The sequence below is a fragment of the Neurospora tetrasperma genome (assembly GCF_000213175.1).
Source record: "Neurospora tetrasperma FGSC 2508 unplaced genomic scaffold NEUTE1scaffold_81, whole genome shotgun sequence".
NCBI classification, from domain to species: Eukaryota; Fungi; Ascomycota; class Sordariomycetes; order Sordariales; family Sordariaceae; genus Neurospora; species Neurospora tetrasperma.
Window position 1 is genome coordinate 6196361 of NW_009799179.1, and position 19976 is coordinate 6216336.

Sequence of the window (19976 nt, forward strand, 5' to 3'; positions counted from 1 at the left end):
ATTTGTGCGTTTGCTGAGTGTAGTAGATGCCGTTGAGAGTGTTCAGAGTGATTACTTTGCTTGCTGGATGATCTTGATCTGCTGAACAGAGAATCAACAATATGAAAAGGGAGACATCAGACCCAGATTTATATTTGAGTGGGAGCATTGTTTGCTTCACAAATTACCTTGTCTTCCACCTGTGATGCTCTCATTCTCCTACCTTCGCGAAGGACGAAGAAGGTGGAAGGAGCATTTGATGCAGATGCCAGGTCATTCTAGAATGGCCACTGTAATTCACTGGAGTTCTCTTGGGGGAAGTCGCGCTTCTGTGGGACACAATCGTCAGAAAAGATGCGATGTAGGCGAGCAAGCTGCTTGACAAATGAGGCTATTCCCAAGCGCGCGTACCAGACGGTGTGAGGCCAATCGCACGCTTCGGGAGCAGCCTAGAAAGTTCCACACTGCACTGCACCCGCTTCAGTTTTGCTGAGTCAGTTGCGTGCGTCTGTGCACGGATCAATCAGTGGTCGCAGTTTCTTTTTTTTCTTTTTCTTTTTTGGTAAATTTCACGCCGAGGTAGAGGGAACATTTCCTTCAGACTATTCCAACATTTCATCACAGAAGCAATCGCGGCAAATCATACTACAATCCAAAACTTACTAACTAGTTTGTTTTGATAGCTTGGTACTGCTAGTTTACTGGATGAGACTGATCATGAACTTCCCATAACCTTGTAAGAAAAAAGTGAATAGTAGCTGTATAAGATCTAAAGAGCATTCAAGAAGGTTCCAGGTGATAAATGTATTGAATCCCGTTTTGATCAATAAAGAGAAAAGGAAAAACCTTTAAAAGAAAAACTTGATGAAATAAACACCTGGCATTGGACTATACCTGTGTTGTGGCCAGCCGTGGGCCAGTTCGCTATGTACTCATCACGTCTACAAAACCGACCGTCGACCAGACAGTATTGTGGGTTTCCAGCTATTGACGCATTGTGTAGCCCTAACGAAGATCCATGCAGTAAACCAGCTGGCTATTGCATACCAAGTATCACCCCATCCATGACCAGGTACCTGCTCACTCTGATAGTCCTTCCACTCACAACAAAGCAGACCTTCCTCACACTCAACTTTCATCAAATGCTGCGCTGGCGCTGAGCAACTGAGCCTAGATCATGCTGAATCAGTTACAGAGGTTGTAATGTGGCTCTCGATTACACTTGACTCTTTTCCCAGCTCCCGTCCGTTTGCAGTTTCGAAATGGGTATTTGCAGGTGCAGGCCACCCAAAAATCGGGAAATAAAGACTGACGATAGTTTGGTCGTATTATCGATGCTTTGCAAATCTTTGCTCCTGAATTCCGAGCGTCCCCTCCTTGTAAGCATGCGGTTGACAACATCCACCAATACAATCACCACCATTACCAAGCAATGTAGAACCAAGTAATAACAAGATGTTGAAGCTACCTAAGTCTGGTCTACTTGGTGCAATAAGCGGAATCCCAATTACACACGAGCCTGCCTCATCCGTCCCATAGCCGACGGCGATGGGGAGGGGGGGGGGGGGGCTGACCGTATATCCATGTGTCTTAAGGATGATAGACTAGGGGGCGCAACGGCGGAGGGTAACCTGCCATAATGGGGGCCGGCGCGGGCATTGGAAGTGGGGATACGCCAGGAAGTGTTGTCGCCACCATGGGGTTGAAAGGATGAAGGCGGGCCACACCAGGTATCAAACCCGGGCTCTGCGCCCGGTTGAACAGACTGATGAGCTTTCTGCCCACGACCGGTTGCAACTCGGTTCCGTCCCGCGCAATCTTGACCTCCCGGTTCGAGTTCCATGGATTCCGCAAACCCCTGGTCCGGTAGAACGGCAGCCGTATTGTCGACACCCATTCAAGCCTGAATGGCTTTCCCCAGGCCTTGGGCTCCCCGCCGACACCCTCTGTGCTCTTGACACTCGCCGTGTCTTCTTCTGAGGCTGCCTGCAAACTGTCTTCTATGGCAACGCTGTTCAGCTCTTGACTGGTCCGGCCCACGCCTTCGTCCTCTCTCACCACTTCCCAGAAAATGGTGCCGCGTGCCGAGTCATCAATGATGCGTCCTTTGGGCGCGAACTCCGTCGCCTCGGTAGGGATTGCCTTGGGCAAGTCAACCTTGCTTGATGGCTGGGCCTTGGGTGCAAACTCGATGGCGGCCGCCGGATCGTCGTCAATGGACGAAGTCATGCGCGCATAACCGAAATATTCTCCGGATTTGTTGGCCGAGAAAATCAGATAAACATTATCTGCGTTCTGCCCGCCGTGTCAGCTGTACTCAAGCTGTGATAGTCCCATAGCTTATGGTCGGGACCTCCACACCGAACAGTGGATGGACTTTCTTACCTTGAAGGCATTGTTGAGCGTCTCTTCGTTGTGCGACTGTGTAGCCCACACCTTGGTCCGCACACTCAGCTCAAGGTCCTCCACTGTCAGACTTTTAAGGACAAAGTACCGGTCCCTCTGTACTGCCATGTCATGGATCACTGGTGCAGCGTTGCTCTTCGTCTCAGCATTTGAGCTCTTGGTCGGTACCGCTGCTGCCATCTCTGTACTGCCGTTCACTACTGTACCACCCGCACCTTCCCGAAAGCCACCGACATTCTGCGTCGAGCTTCCGGGAGGTGTGGATGCCGCCGGACCGGTGGGTGCAGTTACACCCAAGGCTCCCTCAACCGTGCTCTTCCTCAACCGGCTCACGAGTCGTACCGACTGGAACTTGGAGTCATGAAGTTTCTGTTGCGCGGCAGCGCATGTTGCTTCGTCTTGAAAGTTGGCAAAAGCACAGTTACTCTTTGATATAAGAAATAAGGACTCGAGGCCCGGCGCCTCCTTGACGACGTGATGGACAAGTTCCATCAAGTCAGTCTGTGGAGGTAGATTCCCTATCCAAATCGCATGTCCTAAAGAAATAGGATGAACCACGTTAACACTACATCCAGCCACAAAACTATTGCTTTCGACCACTTCGAAGCCAAGTGCTTCAATAAGTGGCCATGGAGAACTTACCACTCTGCCTAGGCTTCCTCGGTGGCCCACGTACCAGTCTATGGCCCCCGTCCGGTGAAGCTGTTGCACGATCAGAATGTACCTCTCGACAAATACATGAGCAAACACTATCAACTTACCATTACCTTGCCCAACGCAGCCAACGGTTGAAGCCACTTGAGCTCCATACTGCGGTTGCACCGAGCGTGCGACACCAAAATGGGTACCTGGTGTCGCATAATGCCCCGGTATCGTTTGCCCATGAGCCTGCGGCGTCTGTCCAGCAACAGAAGCTCCTGGTTGGTAATAGTAATGCGCGTTTGGATGCGGTTGCTGGCCAACGATGACACCACTGGAAGGGTAACCATAGTCGGCTCTGTGAGGTAGGCTGACCTGCGGAGATGGCGAAATGGGTTGGCCATGATACTGTCCTATATGCTGCGACACATAGTACTGCTGCTGGTTTCCGACCCACCCAGATGTACTCCCTTGGGTGCCGTAATGGGACATTGTCATCTGGTTGGCCATATGGGAAGATGGGCCAACGATGGAGTTGTAACTTGGCTGTTGACCCGGACTGTACGGTGACGGTCGATACGGCACATGAGGAAGAGCACTGGTCATGGTCCCCATATTGAACGGCCCTGATCGACCATGTCCATGATGTGACGGTATATCCAACTGTGCAGAGAAGACATGGGGCCCATTGCTGTAATGCTGTTGCTGTTGTTGGTATTGCTGCTGCTGCTGCTGCTGCTGCTGTTGCTGCTGCTGTTGCTGCTGCTGTTGAACGCCCATCGGACAGTACATGAGTGCGCTCTCAGAAGTGGTTTGACCTAGGTCTGGATTGACGGTAGCTAGTGGCGAGGCGGCTGCAGCGTCTTGTGTTGTAAACTCCGTGGACCCTGCGGACCCTGCGGACTTTGTGGGAGTGGGTTGGTCTCGTATATCACCCATAAGGATGGTAATGAATACCCAATGGATCGGTTGTAGCTGGACTCTCGATTCTCGATTCTTCAAAGCACCAAGCTCCTGGTCAGTCCAAGAAGCTAGAACACGGAGTTAAGAACCACGTGTCGTGTTCAACAATCATAAGAGCTTCTCGAACGGACGTGGGGTCAACAAAATCTCAAAACAATGAACTCCCAAGGAAAGGGGCTTCGAAGCGTGTCGTGGTGTGGAGGGGTCCCTAGGGAAATGCCAGGGCCGACTTAGGTAGTTCGGTCGTTAGTACTCTGACAACAGCCAAGTGCGCAACGACGTTGCCGTGCACGGAAGGCTTTAGGTTCCCCAAATTACGCCACGATGGGAGAGATTTGGCAAGTCCAACCAGGGAAGATGCCGAACTGTTAGGTCCAGCAACGTCAAGGGTGTTATATCGATGTAGGGGGAATAAATTCAAGAAACACGACGGGCCGTGGGGGTGGGTTGTGAGGGCTCTAGAGCCCTTGCCCTTCAAAACCGATGCTCGGGGCGGATCGTCGGAAGCAGGTGCCCAATGCAGAGGCAGGAGGAATATGAGCCAGGCTCACAGGGGGTGGTGTCCTTAGCTGCTTGGTTGTCTTGCCTTTTCCATCTGTCAGGTTGCCCTGAATGCTTGCACCTGTTTCTCTGGCTAGGCTAGAACGAGCACAGGTCTACCAGCGAAGAATGGGACGAGGGAGGAGTGAAGGCAGGGTGTATCGACGAGGTGATAGGGTGGGTAGCCAAGCACGGGGCTTTCACCTTGAAGTCCACGACTGTGACGTTTTTGCAGCTTCTATGCCCAAAGTGCCACTGATTATTGTGACAAGACTCCTGGGTTCGAGTACGTGTTATAACGTGACGTTGAACAGGCGAAGTTTCGAAGCAGAGAGTGGCGTGAGGCACAACACTACACTACATTCGGAGGGTTTGCTCTTGCTCCTCCCCTGATGGCTGGTGCTCATGTTCGCCTACAAGACACGGTACCTCGGCGGTTCATCTCCTTCTCGGAGCTAGGCCAGCTCCGAAAGGACCCATAAGCAGGGTTTGAGTAAGCAGGCGATGCCGACTGACTAGCATCCTTACACGGCCAGACTGGGAGGGAGAATGGGACAAGAGATCTGCACAACCGGAAAGTGGCCAAAGTCTCGGAAGTCGCAACTGTTGGACATGCAGGGCTAGTGCATGCCGGACAGGCCAGGGGCAAGGCGCACATGCATCGACAGGACGGTGGAAGAGCATGCCAGATGCGGAGGTATGGAAATCATGTTGTTTGTGGGAGGCTGAGGAGGCCTTGAAGGGTACTCTTGACGGCTCGGGGTGTTCGCAAAGATGGACCGGCAACCAGTGAGACGAGTTACATGACAGGCGAAGATCTGGGCCAGACATGGACACACGGGCTCTCACTCGGCACACCGGGTTGGAGGATATGGAGCTCGATGAGTGGGAACTTTGAAGGAAAAGAAGGCGAGATAAACAGGATGAGCGAGATGGACAGGTCATGTGGGCAAGGGGCAAGATGATGGGTTGGGGCGTTAAAACCTCTTTGACGCCGCCCTATCGCTACGCAGAAGAATGTCTGCAGGCGGAGAGTGCCGGGGCTGGGGGCAATGGGGGTTGAGAATCCGATTCAAGGCTCAATGGGAATTTCTGGACCGGAAATGTGGCATGCTACACTACACGACTAGTGTGTGTAGTGCAGTGTCGACATGCATCGACAGGGTCCTTTGAGCCCTGGCGATGAACCGATGGAGCAAACCGTTTTTGCCACTCGGCTTTCAATGTTGCGACTTTGCGGGACACCTCCAGTGCGGTGTCGTGTGGTGAAGTCCGGAATCTATATTGATCGTCAGTTCCCCGTTTTGCCCAGTGTAAGTCGCTTGGATGTGCGGTTTCCTAATCAGGCAATCTCCATGCTGTGCAGTCTTAGTCTAGACCGCAGGGTTCATGGCAGGATGGATGCCCAGGGCAGGGACAGAGAGAGGAATACTTACCCGGCAGCCGGTGCACTAGACTAGGAGCACACTTGCGACAATGGCCGCACAGAGCCGCAGCTTGCCCATGGAGAGCTCGCACACATGCTTTGAGCATGAATTCAATTTCCTGATAAACTTGGCACAGGTGCATGATATATAGTCAGCTTGGGATGTCGTAAACGCGAACTGGATCATGCCTGTGACTGTGGTCTGTAAGTTCGGGCAGAGGCAAATGCATCAAGTCACGGGTCAACTGCACTCACTACAAACGCAATCCTCGGATTTTCAGCCTCTCATCGTCTAATGGTTTCTTTAGGTAAGTTCTGCCCGGCGAGGGTGGCTACTTCCCTGGTGAGAACCTGTCAAGAGGTTAGCACGTCAGTCTGGCTCCGACGTCATCGAGACTCGCGGGTATACTAGTACCTATAGATGACAGATACGATACGTCTGTCGCGACCCTTTGAGACTCCCAGATCCCATTCAGTCAGTTGTGAGAACGGAACGCTCCGAGCCAAATGACCGTTGAGGCAAGCCACAGTCGGCCAAGGTCCGGCTGCATCTACCATGAAAGATCCAGGGCAAGAGTTAGGTTGGATTGTGTCATATGCTCTCTACCTACAACCACGGTCATGTGGGGCCACCCATTTGTAGGCCCGCTTCTCTTCATAGTTACACAGTACAGCCAGCTATGTCGACCTAACGACGAGTACCTACCTAGTAGTGTAACTAAATAGATGGGAAGATTAGGTAGAGTTACATAGTAGAGGTGCCCTTGCTGATACGAACTGATAAGATAAGGACTTTCTACCTTAAGGTAAGGCGATTTGGGAGTTCTGTTGCAGCTACTCAAGGAACACTTCAGCTTTAATAAGTATGCAGCGAAGACTCTCCGGACACTTTCTTCCAGACAGGTGGGCAGGGGAGCACTTGATTGAATACTTTTTGTGTTATAGATTCGTCACATTTCCTCTGTTTCGATATTCAGTCATTATCTAACATATCTGTTCATTGACTTGTTTGATTTTGGGTTGTTTTTAAAGATCTTCCATACATTGCTGACAATATAGCATTCATTATCAGATGTACGCAGTACAAAGACTCCTTGAGCTAGAGTTTATTAGGTCCTTGGAAGAACGTTTAAGAGTGACGTCGAAAGGCTCAAAAGAAACGTGACGTTAGCTGAGGCGTCTTTGCCACCGCTGCGTCCACTATTGACTGCGTGTCGGCTGTACTGCGCCACATGGAGTTCAAGCCACTTGGATGGAGCCTCGACGACACTCGCAATCAACGACGGACCAATCGAACTGCTCAGCTGGGAGTCGATCTTGAGTTGCTCAGCCACGTCTCACTTCCAGTGGATCAGCTGTGGCCATGCACCATCGATCATACCGACCTATATGAGGACCTTGTCCGAGTCCCTTCGCCGCTTTCAAATCGTTGATAATCAACACATTGTTGTCTTCCATAGCGTGAAAAAGCCGTGGAGGTAGCAAGGAAGGTTTAGCGACAGTCATGAATCGCCTCTTGAATCTTTGTGTACACTAATGATGCATTTCCGGCTCAACCGACGGTTACCTAGAAGGCCTGACAAGCTGTAATATAGAAGACAAAAAAGAAGAAGATCAAGAGGGGTTGTTACGTCGGGAAAGGAACATTGGGTACCCGAAGGAGATGATAGGCCAGCCGCGACTGGATGTCGCTCTGATTCAGTGTGTGGCATAGTAACCTTCATCAACCCAATCGCCAAGCCCGAGTCCGGATAATGCAGTGACCTTTTTTTACACAGCATGCCATATGCTCTTTTTGCCCATAACCAACACAATATGATGATTCTGGAGGTTTATTCTGGTCCACAGCGAGCGATGCTTAACCTTTCTAGTTTCGGCACTCTTCACTTCTGTCTCTAAATCACAGATCGGCTATAATGGAGCCAGACACTCAAAGACAGAATGACCACGGCATCAACAACACTCGCCGGGCCTTAGGGTAGGGCTGGGTTTGTTTGGGGAAGGAAAAGAAGACCACTAGGACCCGTACAAGCTGTACACCTCTGTATGGATATAACTTGTTGGCGTGGTTGTCTAGTAAGGCACACAACGTGACTGGTTACGTGATAACATCAAATCGGCTAGCAGAGTGCTAGAGTGCATGGAAGGACAAAAACCATCATCATAATCTCATAACTACCTGAGCCCAATGCAATGCTTGTCTACTCCTGCAACGCCAGAAACATCCACCTGGTCGCTGGTAACCGTGCACGCAAGAGCGAAGATCATGTGTGCAGGTAGCCTTTCATCTGCCTGGGTTTGGGCCTTGAGCCCTATTACCTGTCGATGCTAATTGGTCTACGCCATTCGATTCCCTTTGCTCCCGCCAAGCGCTCTAACCGAAGAGCCTCAACGGTTGCAGCGTTCATCTCCTTTGCTCGAGAGCTCTATTGCGATGTACCAAGGTCCAAACTTATTCAGAATCAAATGCTGGACTTAGACGTGCTTCCAAAAGCAGATGCACCAACCTGGCGACCAGTCAAGACTGTCTTAGTCCTTCTTCAATGGGAGCAAGACTTCCTCGATTCCGTCTTTGGTGATGACCATCATCTGCAGGCCATCACCGACCTCGATGTGACGCTCAACAGCTCCGTCGAAGGCATCCTTGACCAAAACCTCGCCCTCGGATCGTGTGAGCGGCTTGCGCTCGCGCTCCTGGAGCGCATGGCCAACACCACTGCCAGGCTCATACTGGTTCTTGAAGTTGACCTGGTTGTCCAAGAACGGCATAATCAAGCTGGCCGCCGCGCCGCCAGCCCGGCACTGTTCCCTCTCGTAACTTCCAACGGGATCGTACGAATAGATGGCGCCCTTGCCCTCCTCATCCAAACCACCGAGAATGGCATAGACGTAGTAGGGGAAGAAACGTTTCTGGTATAGAATGGTCGACAGACGCTGGGCGCATGCCTTGACGCTCATGGGCTTGCCGTGGCGGTAGCGGTACATTTTGCAAATAGCGTCGAGACGTTCTTTCAAGGCCTCTCCATCCGCCGCAAAGCCAACGACGGACAAGACGATGGTGGCGTCCTTCTGGTCTGCCGTGGTGCCTCCGATCTTGAATAGCTTCGGATGGTATCGCGAGTTGATGCTGTAGCCTGATGTCAGGCGGGTGTCACCGGCCATGATTGTGAAGTCAGCGCCAGCAATGGCAAGCGTCGAACCGCCGTTGTCCGTGTATCTGGATAGTCAACTGTCAGCTGCGCGATGCCCACTATTGAGGAACAAGAAAAAGCAGCAAGCAGTCGTGTATACTTACGGATCAAAACGATGCTGTCGCGCACCCTCGGGGGCTGCTGTCCTCGGCGCATCGTTGAACGAATAGTTGGGCCCGTTCATGAGGGGGTTCTGACTGAACATGGCAGCCATGATGGAACCGCTTTGTGGTCACAGTTGCGGGATGCTGTTAGTTGATGGATTTCGCACGAATTTAGGTTGGAGAAGCTCGTCCTTGTTTGCGAAAGATCGGGGGTCTGTCGTGTATCGTTGACGATGATGAGTTTGGCGGTGATGTGTGATGGTTGATGATGGGAGGTTGTAACTGGCAAGCACCTGAAGCTCCCGCCTACCTAGCCCTGATCTCTGATAACTGCACGCGTCAACGTGCAGCCGCCTGATGGCTAATGGCGGGGACAGCGGCACTGACGGTTATGGATTAGGGCAGTTCCAACTGACGTGTAGTCACATGTGCTGGTATGTATCATTACACACACTTACGATACGGAATGTTATAAACGTAGGAATCTTTGGTCAGTTACGAATTCTGTACTGCATTTGACGGCGGTACATGTTCGCTACGTTCATAGGGAAATCCAAACCATACCTCAAGCTAAGTGGAGCGAAAAGAGAGGTATGATACTATGCAAAGATGCCACTTTGTCAGCTAGTTCGGGGCGTATCAGGAGATGATAAGTGAAGCCATAGCTACCTAGTAGAGCATGTGATGCCCTGACAATCAGGACATATACCTCCCTACTATGTATACACTGCTGTAATGTAGATACAACTTCCTTTGCTCGCAGGGCCGCTCTGCCCCCTGCTGGGACCAACAACCTCGACGGGACGAAGGATGGAAGGTGGGGCCTGGGTGCTCTTGCGCCGGGGGGGTTGCCAGCAGCATCAGATGGCCTGTCGCTTTCATGTATAGTAGTGGGGCTTGGGTGCCCCTGACCGCGCTGAGGCCTGCTCGGCCTGGACTTCCATCCACCGCTGCCATCACGGCCCTCTGACAATACAGTAGGTACGTACCGTTCCCCTAAAATGGAGTGTAATACCGACTCCCGGAATTGCATGGCTGCGTAGAGGTACCGGGCAGTTGCAACTCGACGTTAACGCGCCATCGTCCCCTTTAACGACTGGTCCATGTGATTCCGGCATAACCTGAACCTCCCATCTTTATCGTCATCGCCCGTGACCCTTTGCGAAAGCGCACAGAATAAGACTTCAAATCGTCCATCTTCCGATCCCTAGCTGTATGGAAGAGAACCGGGGAAGTTCCAAGGTAGGCGTCATGACGGTCTCTACAAGTATAGAGGTTCCTTCAAGTGCACCCTGAATATCTCCTACACCGTACCGTCTCTACATTTGTGCTCTGACGTCTTTAACTCATGCTAAGGTGTATATGATATTGCAGATTATTTATTACGCCCTGCTGCTAGGCTCCTCTAGCGGTTACTCGTCCATCTTCCGGTGTCTTCTCTGGAGCCACGGAGATCTAATACAATAATCGAACCGATCGACCCATATCTGCCCCTATTCGGCTCTTCAGACAGCTTCAACTATCCGGCTCGTGTCGGTCTGTGCGACTATCGGTCTCTTCCTTGTTTCCCGGTCTCGGCACCGCTGCTCACCATGGGCCGCAGTATTCGGAGCAAGGCTCTGCTACAGATCGCCGCCTTGTCCGCCTCGAACCCGGCCGCTTCCTTCGATCAGTCTGACCTTGACAAGCTATGCAGAGTCTCGGTCACGCAAGGCCATTCTGCTCCAGGCGCTGTCAATGGCCGTGGTCCATCATCTCCGTCTTCGGTGCCCCCTGGCGGGCCTAATGTTGGGCGCATCCCCATGGTACAATGGCAACGCCACTCTGTCCCCAACTTTCTAGAACAGTTCGCTGACTGGGCGTCTAGACTATCAAGGAATACGAAGTTCTTTTCGCTCTCTGCAAGGCCGCGCCCAGCTTGACGACTGCCCAGAGTGCACAGAAGCTCACTAGACACTTGGTGCCATATCTTATGGATTCACATTCTCAGACCTTTGCCCTGTCGCCTTTTTTCCGAGAAGTTGAGCCCTCTCCCACCGAATCCCTCAGCTATCACGTCACCACTGCTTTGCTGTCTCTCGGTATAGGGCACGCGACTCATGTCCAACAAGAGGTTTCTGACAGTATCTGGGCCTACCTCAAAGCCTGTGCCCATGCAACACAGACTCTTACCGAGGCCAACTACGAGGGCCCGGCCGCTCTTGACGATGCCATCCTGACCGCTACCATTACCGTTGCTCTGTTGGGATTTTTGGACGCTGCTTGTGCACAGGCTGATTTCTGGAAGTCTGGGGGCCGCTTGAGCCTGGTCGAGCGGTTGCGTAATATGCTGTCCCCACCCTTTTTGGTGGCGGTAGAGACTGCCTTTTCCATTATTCGCAACTCGCATTCCCACGATCGTTATGCCAAAGAATGGAGGCGATGGTTACGCCTATACGACGAAGCTGGGCGGCCATTGGGGGCCTTGCTGTTGCAACGTAGCTTTATGAGATTGCTTGTTGCCGCCACCTCTCTCTTGGTTGCAGAGCCCGAGGCGCTACGGTCCACTCACGTACTGGATATCCTCATGTCGGGTGATGGGTTGCGTCAATCACTGTCTGATAAAAATGGCGATGCCGACTCCCGCTCCGTGGAATTATACGCCACGGTTGCCATGGACCAGATGAATGATCTGGAATCAAGTGCTGATTTTGACAGCCTGTCGCCCGCCAAGCAGAGACTCGCCTTTGCTGTCAAGGGGGCCGCGTTGATCAGTTATCTCAACGCGGCTACCCTGAACGAAGAGGCGGCTGACAGCGATGTACTCATGCCCTGGCTCGAAGACACTCTTGGCGATCCCTCGAGTATGGTAGACGAAGATCTGGCTTCGATAGTGCTCAAGTCAATGGCACTACTGTGCAGGATCATCCCCAGCTATGCCGCCAACGTCAGCCGCCTACTACCACGCTTTATAGTCCAGGGCGGATACAAGAGCCAGACAGTGACGGTGGCTTCCAAATGCCTCGCTTATGTTTTGCAGATGCTTTCAAAGGATGCCGTTATCACGACTTTATACACCCTTGGAAATGTTCTGAGCCCTGGCGGTGAGCGGGCCACGACCAACGGAGCTGGGGGTGAGACCCGAAATGACACTCTCGAAGTATACGGGAACAGGCAATCGGCGGGCAGTGCAATTTCTCTTCAGCTTTCAGGCGAGGAAGAATCCTCTGCAGTTCAGGGCAATGCTGTTCAGGCCATTTGCGAAATTGCCGGCATTTGTAAAGATGTTAAGGTTACTGGCCTTGCTCAATCCATGCTCGCCCAGAAAATCGTCAGGCTGAGTAGTCCTCTTGATACCCGTATTATCACTGGTGCTGCCACCCTGGCTATCAGCGGCAGCCAGTCTGAATTCCGCAACCTGCTCAAGCACTACGCCGCTCTCGCCCACAATGCGGTGGTGGAAAACAGGGAGGGAATTTTGCTGGCCGTAAGTCAAGGCCACTCTTCTCGTTAGACGCACACATGCTGACTATCATGATAGATTGGGCGAGCTCGCAACTACCTTTCCTGCAACATCACTCGCGACTCTCCCCTCTACAGCATCTATTTGGAGCACTTACTGGATGGCATCATCTCCAAGGGAGATGCCCACGGTCTTCCCTCTCAAAGCGCCAAGGAGTCCGACATGGAACTTGCCGCTCGTGAGATCGCACAACTGCTCCAACCTCTTGCCTTGTTCATGTCTACCAATGCCAACGACATTGGCTTTGGAGCTGAAGCAGATGATGATACCTATTCTATGCTTCGTGACTCGTGGTTTAACATAGTCGTCCATGGCTTTACGCCCTCGACAGACCGTGGCAAACGCTATGCGGGCGAGCTTCGTGTCATGGCTATCTACTCGCCACCCCTCGTACTGGACAGCCGCGGGGAACAAGATGAAAGTGATATTGAGCTCAACCCTATCCTACGCAGAGGCGAGAGCTCTGACCGGGAGTCCTTGCAGAAGAAATACCTCTCGGAGCTGATTCCGTCCCGGGCAGGCGAGATTAAGGGGCTCAGTTATCGCAAGGTGATATTCCTGAATGCCGCTTACCTCGTCGAGAGCTTGCGAGCGGATGCGGGTGACTGCACTAAGGCTCTTTCATACTTCAATGAACCGAGCATGCGCCGCGGAGAAGTCAGTCGTACGATGGACGGTATCATGGACGCCGTGATGAGCCGATATCTGAGGAGGGCTCTCGGTGGCTCCAACCCGACATTTTCGGCTCAATTTGCGGCTGGCCAGCTTGCGAGAATCTTCTGCGCGTGCTGTCACCGCATAGACCGAGTCCAACAGGCAGCTTTTGGCTGTGCAGACCGCATCATCAGAGATATTCCGTCGGCACTCTGCCAGAGATCATCTCTGTTCGCACTCCTTGAACTTCTTTCCCTCATGTGGACAAGCTGTCTTGAGGCCGAGACAGATCGGTATGAACCAAGAACTACCTTCAAGTCGTCCAGAGGTAACGTTACCGTCGAGCTCTCTCATGACTACCAATTCAGGCACCTCACACTCGAAAGACTGCATCGAAAGGCAAAGGAGTGGCTCACTAGCGCTGTTAACACAGCACCTGCCGATGTCAAGGGCCTCTTGCAAACCTACCTTTCTGATTTTGATGATGACGCTTCTTATGGGCACATGTCACTTGGCCGATCTTTTGCTGTCGATATTGGCTCAGTAATCCCTTCGACAGACCAGAGGTTGGCTTTGCTTGACGTGTTGGGGGATTACCGTATCAACACTGCTTCGGATTTCATGGCACAGTATACCAAGCGCCAGGAATATCGATACACAGAGGCACTTCCAGACCGCAGCTTGGAATGGCAGGGTTTCATGCACCCTGACCAGGCAACTTCTTCTCTCCCATCAGTGACCAGCGACAGCCTCGACGCCATAACCGCTCTTGCTCATATTGAGAAGCGCGTTCTCAGCCGCAAAACCACTCCGCTTACAGATGTCAGGAACACCTTGCGCCGTGCTGCTGCTTTGCTGTGTCGCAGTACTGATGACGAATGCTCCATTGTCCACTATTTGGTCAGCATTCCGTTCGGAATCTTTACGAAGCAGTCTATCAAACTTGGAGTGTCTCTCTGGCTGGGCGTGATCAACGAGAATCCGCGGATGGAACCCCGGATCCTTGCCGAAATAGCCCAGCAGTGGGAATTCAGTATCCAAAAGCGGCTCGGTCTTTTTAGTTCTACCATTTGCAACCCCGATCCCTTCTTTTTGAAGGAAGAATTTGCGCCCGCCGACTCGGCGTCCGTCGCAAAGCGTAAGCAACTGGTGCATAACATTCTCGCACCTCACACTCGACTTCTGCAGTTTTTTGCAAGTCATTACAACGCTACGCGGCTTGGAAATCCAGATACCCAGCAGATCTTCCTCCGTCTCCTGGAAGTGACCCTGACTGCAATGAAGCTCTCTCATCCTCACCCTATGGCCAGAGAGATTCGGTTCCAGACTGTGTTGTTTGGATTGCGAGTTCTCGCCACGAGCACAACCATGGGAACCACGGCACAGTGGAGGCTGAAGGACCTTGTCCTTTCTGCAGGCCTTAGCTGGTTTTGCGCAGCCCCATGCTGGTCGTTCGGTAGCAATGTACTGCAGCTCAAGACAGAAATCACCCTGATATCAGACGTTCTCATGGCTTTGAAGACGACGGCAACAGTTGGAGCACAGACCGTGGGCAAAAGGTCTTTGGCTTCCAAGGAAAGACTGCTGCAGTTGCTTCTGGAAAATGAGCAGTCGCGACTGACTGTTTGGGTGCAACCGCTGGGTGAGCCGCTCAAGACACCACATCATCTGATTCATCAGACAACTGCGAATAAGAATCTTGTAGAGGTACGTATCGTGGATTTCAGTCATGAGAAAACTGATTTGGCTGACCGTTGCATAGGCCGCCATCTTCCCCCTTGTTCGGATTGCGTGGCTCGAATCTCCTTCATTGGCTGTGCATCTCGCCAGCAGATTTCCTTATCCGCGAGTCAAGCAAGAAGTTCGGTGGCTTCTTCTGAATTTCCCTGCCAAGGCGATCAAAGAGCCCGAAGCGGTGGCGACACTTGTTGACGGCTCATTGCCCGAAGATGTTAGCTTTCAACTCAAGGTATCTACATCCGTTAGCTGCTAACGAAACTGCGACTATCTCTTTATACTGGTTGCTAACTTTCACACCTTAGTACCTTCTCTTCTGGGCCCCGGTTAACCCCATAACGTCGATAACGTTTTTCCTGCCCGCATACCGGAATCATCCTTATCTGATACAGTACGCCATGAGGGCACTGGAAAGTCATTCTGTTGACGTGACATTCTTCTATGTCCCGCAAATTGTGCAAACCCTTCGTTATGATGCTCTAGGTTACGTTGAGCGCTACATCCTCGAGACAGCCCAGTTCTCCCAACTCTTCGCGCATCAAATCATCTGGAACATGAAGGCGAACGCCTATAAGGACGAAGACGCTACAATCGTAAGTTATCTTAATTTGGATTCGGTCGGCAAAGAGATTGATATACTAATACGACATAGCCGGATGCGATTAAACCAACCCTTGACAAAGTCATGGGCCACATGATAGACAGTTTCTCTACCGTCGATCGTGAATTCTATGAACGCGAATTTGCCTTCTTCGATGAGGTGACTAGCATTTCGGGCAAGCTTAAGCCTTTCATTAAGAAGTCCAAGCCGGAGAAGAAGCAAAAGATCGAGGAGGAATTGCGCAACATTAAGGTTGAGGTTGGCGTCTATCTGCCCAGTAACCCGGATGGCGTGGTCATCGGCATTGATCGAAAGTCAGGCAAGCCATTGCAGAGTCACGCAAAAGCTCCTTTCATGGCAACTTTCCGCATTCAAAAGTCCAAAGGAGGGGTGGAAGAGACTGAGGACATGATCGAAGAATCGGAAGCGGATAGTGATGATGCGGCAAAGGCCAGCACCATTGAGGTGTGGCAATCGGCCATCTTCAAGGTCGGTGACGACTGCAGACAAGACGTGTTGGCCCTTCAGATGATCGCCGCCTTCCGAGGAATCTTTCAGACAGTTGGTCTTGATGTCTTTGTCTTTCCTTACCGAGTGACGGCCACAGCACCTGGCTGCGGTGTCATCGATGTCCTTCCCAACTCCATATCCCGAGACATGCTGGGCCGAGAAGCCGTCAACGGGCTCCATGACTACTTCGTTTCCAAGTATGGCAACGAGGATTCACTTCGCTTCCAACAGGCCCGAAACAACTTTGTCAAGAGTATGGCGGCATACTCGGTCATTTCGTTCCTCCTACAATTCAAGGACAGGCATAACGGTAACATCATGATTGATGATGCCGGCCACATTCTTCACATCGATTTCGGTTTCTGTTTCGATATTGCCCCTGGTGGTATCAAGTTTGAGCGTGCCCCGTTCAAGCTAACATCCGAAATGCTTGCTGTGATGGGCGGCAGTCCAGATCACCAGTCCTTCAAGTGGTTTGAGGAGCTGTGTATCAAAGCCTTCCTTGCTTCCCGGCAATACGCGGAAAAGTTGTCACAGATTGTGTTGCTGATGATGGACAGCGGCTTGCCATGCTTCAAGCCGGAGAGCGTGAAGCACTTCAAGGAGCGATTTGTGCTGGAGAAGAGCGAGCGTGAGGCAGCCGATTTCATGAAGGATCTTATCAGGAAGAGTTACGCAAGCTATTCGACGGGATTGTACGACCAATTCCAGCTTCTGACGAACGGCATCCCTTACTAAGATTTTGGGCGTTGGTGGTGATTGGGGCATTCTCCTCAGGCCATCTGTTACAATTTCCACATAATGCTCGTCCAGTTCTATATTACCTGCACGACAGTTCCGTAATGTACAATTTTTCATTCTTTCGTCATCGCCCATCTCCGGTCATGATTTGGTCTTGACTCAAGCTGAGAGCCGATGATTTTGCCCACCAAAATTGAACCGTGATTGTATTGATTCTTGAACGTTGGTGTGCCTGATGTGTAGCCATCATCTTGTAAGCCAGGCACGCTGGTTACTTCCTCTCTTTCGAACAGCCTTGTTACCTGATCAACCAGCCAGCCATCAGCCAGCGTTCGAAGCAGTCGACTATCGCCTGCTGAAGGCGTAAGTCCGCCCTTGTGCGGAGGTAAGGTTGCCAAGCTAACGTATGTGATTTCTGACAGCCCACGACCGGCGGTCCTGGATCTTGACAAACTTCCGAGACGTACCAACACCCTCGAGCCAGAAAGCTGGACTGGCCAAGACTGGGGCCAGCTGAGGCTCTGACAATGCCGGGAGTCTCGCTGACCTTGTATGGTGGCACCATCCAACCTCAACAATGAATCAACCGGGCTTGCCTACGTGTGAGATGAGAACACGAGGCGCACCTCGGTAAACTCCGGTGAGCCTAACATGCTCACTGCGCCGAGCTTATATGTTGTGTTGCTGTTCCATATGAGTGGGGAGGTTGTAACTAGCATAGTCGACGTGGACAAACGCTCTATCGACAATTGGGACAGATTCTATGACGTATTGGAGGCTTTCACTGTACCCCGCAGGTCAACTCGTCTGTCATCAAATAACATGTTTTAACCAATGCGCGGGGGTTTGAAGAACGTATACTTACGCCAAATCATGACTGTCCTTGAGTGACGTGCTGGCATCCAAAACAATGTCAACTTCAACGTTAAGCTTGTCTCCCGAGTGGTAGGCTTGCAAGCCCTGGATCTGTTTGATAGTCTTCGCGAATCGCATCGTCAAGTAGAGCACTATTTTCGGCTCTGTTAGCAAAGGATGGAGGCAGGGAAAAGCGGACTGGGCTGAACTCCTCGGCAACGGCGACAATCGCAACGGCACTTACAGATATTGCGTTGATCAGCAGTGGCGGAAAAGCCGGTCAGGTGTCTGATGTGCTCCCCGGATGTTTGAGACCAGTTGAAGATGACCACCAAGGAGAGTAGCAAGCCTCCAAGCGCATCGAGCCACCAGATTTGACAGTAGTAGCCAACTGCATCGACAAAGGTGGAGGTCAGTGTGAGGCAATGAGGCTTTGGAGTAAGAGGGGGAAAGACAGACTTAATGGGAAAGCGATTGAGCCGGCGTTGAATATGACATCGGTGCTGGCATCCGAGGCCCTGAAGAAACATGTAAGCCAGTGTCTTTCATCTCAAGGAGAAGCAGGTGAGGGATTGAGGGTTTTGCGTTCTCCTACTTACAAGGCCTGGACACTGGAGTTCTTGATGAGACGGCACCAGAGCCAACACATGCCCTTGATGACGACGGTACTCAACATGATGGCTATGGCCGGTACACCACTTGTAAAACGAAACATATCAGCATTAGAGTAAAAGAAAGGCCTGAAGAGGTCGACAGGGAATAGGGATTAAGGACACATACAGTTCAATAACCTCCCGGTCATTTGACATGAGACGTTGGATAGCTTCGAGGGCGACCTGAGCAAACGACGTGATCATGATAACGGAGAAGACAAGCACCCCAATCGGCTCCAGTCTTCTTCGCCCAATGGGATATCGATATTGATCCTGTCGACTGATCAGCCAGGTAGTGATCCACACAATGGCAGTCGACAGGAAATCCAGAATCGCGTCCACCAAACTTGCCAATACTGAGACGGATGGGACGGTCAGGACTACCGCGAGCTTGCCGACTAGGAGGATAGCGTTGGCAGCAAAGTTGATGTAAATAGCCAAGGTAACGATGGAGGCGGAGCTATCGACATCATCATCCTCGAGCCATGGGATCTCAGGCCGGGTCTCCTGGCTAGCAACTTGGTCACTGTCCTCGTCGTCGACGGCGTGGTCATCACCACCGAAGAGAGGTGTGGTCTCGGTTGGTCGGTAGATGTCCTTGGGCGTCCGCTTGACCTTACGAGTCTTGGAGAATGTTGGGGCGGGCTCTGCAGCGGCACCGCTGGTTGGCGGCGTGGTAACAGGAGCCTCCAGACCTCCACGGAAAGCCCATGGCGGAAGGTCGTTGTATTCATTGAGTAGGTCATGAGGCAAGGATGAATCCAGAAGTTTATCAATGTACAGATACTGCTGGACAAGGTAGTTGCAACGCTCATAGTATTCACGGCTACAACAGGGCATCAGCATCAAGCGGCTCGAGCAAGGATTACGGGCAACACTAACATGGACTTTTTCATGGTCGCCAGCTCGTCTTCGGTCTTCCAATATCTTTCCCACCGATATCGAGGGTTGCTGTTTCCGATCAGGCGCATGCTGCGCATATGAGGTCCGTTGAGAACAGCGCTCATGCGCCGCTCATCCCGGCGGGGAGATTCATCATCCACTAATCTCCGTTCCACCCCAAGACCTGCAAGAGCCTCCTCCTCGTCACGAAAAGGGTTTAAAGGGTTTGGTAGTGATATACCAGGGCGGTTTCTGATGAGCGATGCCAGCGCGCTATGTCCTTTGGGGGCCGGTGGTTGCGGCTCTTGCAGGCAGAGAAATGGACCGCTGCGGCCGCCCGGATATGAATGTGCGTAATTTGGAGATGCCATTCCCTCCTGCCGTCGTTTTTGTTGACTTTGGATGGTGAGTGAAAAGGCCGAGGGAAAGAGGACCCGCTGAATCAAAGATAGACAATCAGAAAGGGAAGATAAGGCTGGGTAACAAGGGTGCTTGTTGAGGAGAAGGTGAAACTAGCAACGGATTCAGACCCATGGAAGTAAACAGCGGACAAACCCGCTGCTGGTGGACCTTCAAGAATGAGGTGGATGGAA

General features: G+C 51.9%; 4 protein-coding genes across 4 annotated transcripts; 1 reads left to right on the top strand and 3 right to left on the bottom strand.

Annotated features, from left to right (window-relative positions):
- Positions 1-920: 920 nt before the first annotated feature.
- NEUTE1DRAFT_91617 (uncharacterized protein) lies at positions 921-3428 on the bottom strand (the record flags this gene model as incomplete). The annotated part of the gene is made up of 6 exons (XM_009858193.1): positions 921-1143; positions 1493-1502; positions 1719-2274; positions 2365-2809; positions 3062-3087; positions 3147-3428. The coding sequence occupies 6 exons, from the start codon at positions 3426-3428 to the stop codon at positions 921-923; spliced, it is 1542 nt and encodes a 513-aa protein (XP_009856495.1).
- Positions 3429-8060: 4632 nt separating this feature from the next.
- Positions 8061-9540, bottom strand: NEUTE1DRAFT_118969 (proteasome component C5; the record flags this gene model as incomplete). Its single annotated transcript, XM_009858194.1, has 2 exons — positions 8061-9170; positions 9249-9540. The coding sequence occupies 2 exons, from the start codon at positions 9356-9358 to the stop codon at positions 8483-8485; spliced, it is 798 nt and encodes a 265-aa protein (XP_009856496.1).
- Positions 9541-10840: 1300 nt separating this feature from the next.
- NEUTE1DRAFT_150315 (uncharacterized protein) lies at positions 10841-17188 on the top strand (the record flags this gene model as incomplete). Its single annotated transcript, XM_009858195.1, has 6 exons — positions 10841-11053; positions 11116-12714; positions 12769-15111; positions 15167-15373; positions 15447-15734; positions 15794-17188. The coding sequence occupies 6 exons, from the start codon at positions 10841-10843 to the stop codon at positions 16988-16990; spliced, it is 5847 nt and encodes a 1948-aa protein (XP_009856497.1).
- Positions 17189-17270: 82 nt separating this feature from the next.
- NEUTE1DRAFT_91627 (uncharacterized protein) lies at positions 17271-19782 on the bottom strand (the record flags this gene model as incomplete). Its single annotated transcript, XM_009858196.1, has 7 exons — positions 17271-17777; positions 17859-18000; positions 18093-18239; positions 18308-18366; positions 18448-18546; positions 18629-19327; positions 19384-19782. The coding sequence occupies 7 exons, from the start codon at positions 19752-19754 to the stop codon at positions 17663-17665; spliced, it is 1632 nt and encodes a 543-aa protein (XP_009856498.1).
- Positions 19783-19976: the final 194 nt, after the last annotated feature.